This window comes from Gekko japonicus, unplaced genomic scaffold (genome assembly GCF_001447785.1).
Source record: "Gekko japonicus isolate JY-2015 unplaced genomic scaffold, Gekko_japonicus_V1.1 scaffold1054, whole genome shotgun sequence".
NCBI lineage: Eukaryota > Metazoa > Chordata > Lepidosauria > Squamata > Gekkonidae > Gekko > Gekko japonicus.
In genome coordinates, this window is record NW_015170307.1 from 538,286 (window position 1) to 541,416 (window position 3,131).

General features: G+C 42.2%; 1 protein-coding gene across 1 annotated transcript in view; it reads right to left on the reverse strand.

The window, feature by feature from the left end:
- The window catches only part of TNFRSF11B (tumor necrosis factor receptor superfamily member 11b), a 28,712-nt gene extending 28,388 nt beyond the window's left edge, over positions 1 to 324 (reverse strand). The window contains exon 1 of the mRNA XM_015417982.1: positions 232 to 324. Coding sequence (XP_015273468.1) covers positions 232 to 261 — 30 coding nt within the window. The 5' untranslated portion in view covers positions 262 to 324. The remainder of the gene's footprint in view (positions 1 to 231) is intronic.
- Positions 325 to 3,131: the final 2,807 nt, after the last annotated feature.

Below are 3,131 nucleotides of genomic sequence, written 5' to 3' on the forward strand. Positions count from 1 at the left end.
CTACCTTCCAAAAAGTGGCTGGTTAACGTCCGCCCTCCCTCCGAAACTGGAAATACTCCGTTCCTTGTCGAAGCCTGGCTACAAAACCCCCCTTCATGCTAAAAAGCGAGCCAGCTTACTAAAGACCCAACAAGGAAAAACCTAAAGCAAGCAGAGAGCAGAGAGAACGGTATCGACAGTCTGATCTTGTCAGTTCCAAAGAAAATCATTTGTCTCTGGGCGAGGACTCACCACAAGCGTGCAACACAGGAACTTGTTCATTGTGGTCGCTTTTAAAACCTCAGGGCTCTGGGAAGGCAACCAGGCAGTTCGGAAGTGCTCCAGTCTCGTAGCAGCTTTGCGATCACTGTCCAGGCACATTCAGAGCCCGTTTATATATCTATCTGTGGCGGTGAACAGGAAACCCTGGGCTGCAATATTCCCTCCCCAATTTCACTCTGATTTTTTTTTTTTGAAAAAAGGAACTTCTAGAAGTTAACCACAGGTTGAGGGGGGGGGGGTGAGTAGAGGAGGGAGTGCCAGGATCCGGTCAAGCCGAGGGTTAACTAATTACTGTCTCCTACCCACTGTCCTTTTAAAGCAGACTCACCTCCAGGAGAATGAGGCTGAGTTATTTGCAGCCTGTCTGTTATAGAAACAAAGGTATAAAAATATCCTACTGATACTGAGTCTTCCAAGTGCCTGCTAGGAATCCCTTTTTGAAACTTGGCCTTGGCCTTAAACTAGAGTTGTGGCACAGAGTGCTTTTTCTCTGCAATCTCTTTTCAATATTTTCTCCTGTTCCTACAGTATATAATTTGATATACATACACACACAGATAAGATATACATACACGTATACATCTATCTATCTATCTATCTATCTATCTATCTATCTATCTATCTATCTATCTATCTATCTATCTATCTATCTATCATCTATCTATCAATCAATCAATCTATCTATCTATCTATCTCTATCTATCATCTATCTATCAATCAATCTATCTATCAATCAATCAATCTATCTATCTATCTATCAATCAAATATCTACCTATCTACCTACCTGTCTGTCTGTCTGTCTACCTACCTATTCAATCATCAATCATCTGTCTATCTATCTATCTATCTATCTATCTATCTATCTATCTATCTATCTATCTATCAAATATCTACCTATCTACCTACCTGTCTTTCTGTCTGTCTACCTACCTATTCAATCATCAATCATCTGTCTGTCTGTCTGTCTGTCTCTGTCTACCTACCTACCTACCTACCTACCTATCTATCTATCTATCATCTATCTATCTATCTATCTATCTATCTATCTATCTATCTATCTATCTATCTATCATTTATCCACCCACCCACCCGTCTATCATCTCTCTCTCTCTCTCTCTCTCTCTCTGTCTATCTGTTCACTCACACCATAATCATTTACCATAAACCATTAATCATTCCCCAGTTTATGGATGGGGAACTGAAATGAGATACACTGAGGAACACTAGAAAAGTCATGGAGGCCAGTTGATGGTGTTGTTGCAACCTCCAAATAAATGAAATGTACTGCAGCATAGTGTGTGCAGCAGGACAGCTTCACCAGTTTTCCCTTGGTTTGAGCTGTGGAAGAGCTGAGTACCTATTGGCTAATGCTAGTACCATCACCAACATACCTCGGGCTGCAAAGCTTGCAGTGGTGGTGGTGGGGATCCCATGTCCCCAGGTTCTGCTACCTGCCATCACTCAGAGCCGTGGTGGCAGATTTTTTTTTTTAAATGCAGCCTTGTTTAATTACTGGAAGTTCTTACCAGAAGTGATAAAGGGTAGCTCTAGGAATCACTGGAAACTTTATGGTTTTACAGTAGTTTCTGGTGATTCCTAGAGCTACCTTTGGTCATTTTCAGTAAGAACTTCCAGTAAGTACATAAAGCTGCATTTTAAAAACATTTGTCTCCCATACTGCACCTCCCCGCAACCCTCCCACCTGTTGCCAGGCTGTGCCTGGCAATCTGACACATACCTCTCTGTGCGAAGTCTTAGAGCAATATTTTATCATTTTCAATCTTCGTTTTTTTCAGCAGACACATATATTAGTTTCTGGTGATTCCTAGAGCTACCTTTGGTCATTTTCAGTAAGAACTTCCAGTAAGTACATAAAGCTGCATTCTTAAAACATTTGTCTCCCATACTGCACCTCCCCGCAACCCTCCCACCTGTTGCCAGGCTGTGCCTGGCAATCCTACACATACCTCTCTGTGCGAATTCTTAGAGCAATATTTTATCATTTTCGATCTTCGTTTTTTACAGCGGACACATATAATTAAGATTGATGTATGCACACTTTATAATAGTTTAAGAAAAGGGTGGTGCGCATGAGTGGCAACAGCGAGACTATGAGCTAACACATCTCCTTGGCATAAGCAGAAACTGGCCAATCCAGCATTCTACTTGCTAATTTGACCGTAATGTAAATTGGAAAGCTGCCTTCATGCTCTGGGCAGAAGTCCCGCTGGGACTGTCTTCAGAATGAGAACTCTGTTATTATCAGGGCAACACAGGGAATCAATGGAAAATATGGCACTGGGAGCTCATCAGTGACATCCTCAGCATAGACTTTTCTAAGGGCGCAACTCTGGTTGGGATGGCACTGCACATCCACCTCCGCCCCCCGATACTGCCAGTCTGTGCTGCAGATTGTTTACCATTCTGTTTAGTTGGCTCAAATGGTCACTCCGAAATGAGAGGTTTGATTGACATGGCTAAGTTTATTTCAGCCTTGTAAATAAGCCTACAAGTTACTAGCTCACAAACATTTTTGCTCATTCACCGGCCCACACATAACCTATGTTAGTCATTCCTGGCAGATGGATGAAAGGGGAAAAGAGCAATTGGCTTCCAACATGCAAAAGCTTCTTACTCAGTAGCTCAGAGGCAGCTTTTTTCCTTTTTGCCATGAGCAACCTGGTGTTTATTTACAAGCCTGGTGGTATTCCTTGATTCAATCACACCCGAATGCTGGGCTTCCTGAGATGACTATCGCTTGCATCTGCAACCAGAGGAAATGTTGGTTTAGAATTGTGAGTGTGTGTACCAGTTAATACAGACGTCTTAAAAATTCACTTTCCTAACTTTGAACTTTCATTCATTCCTT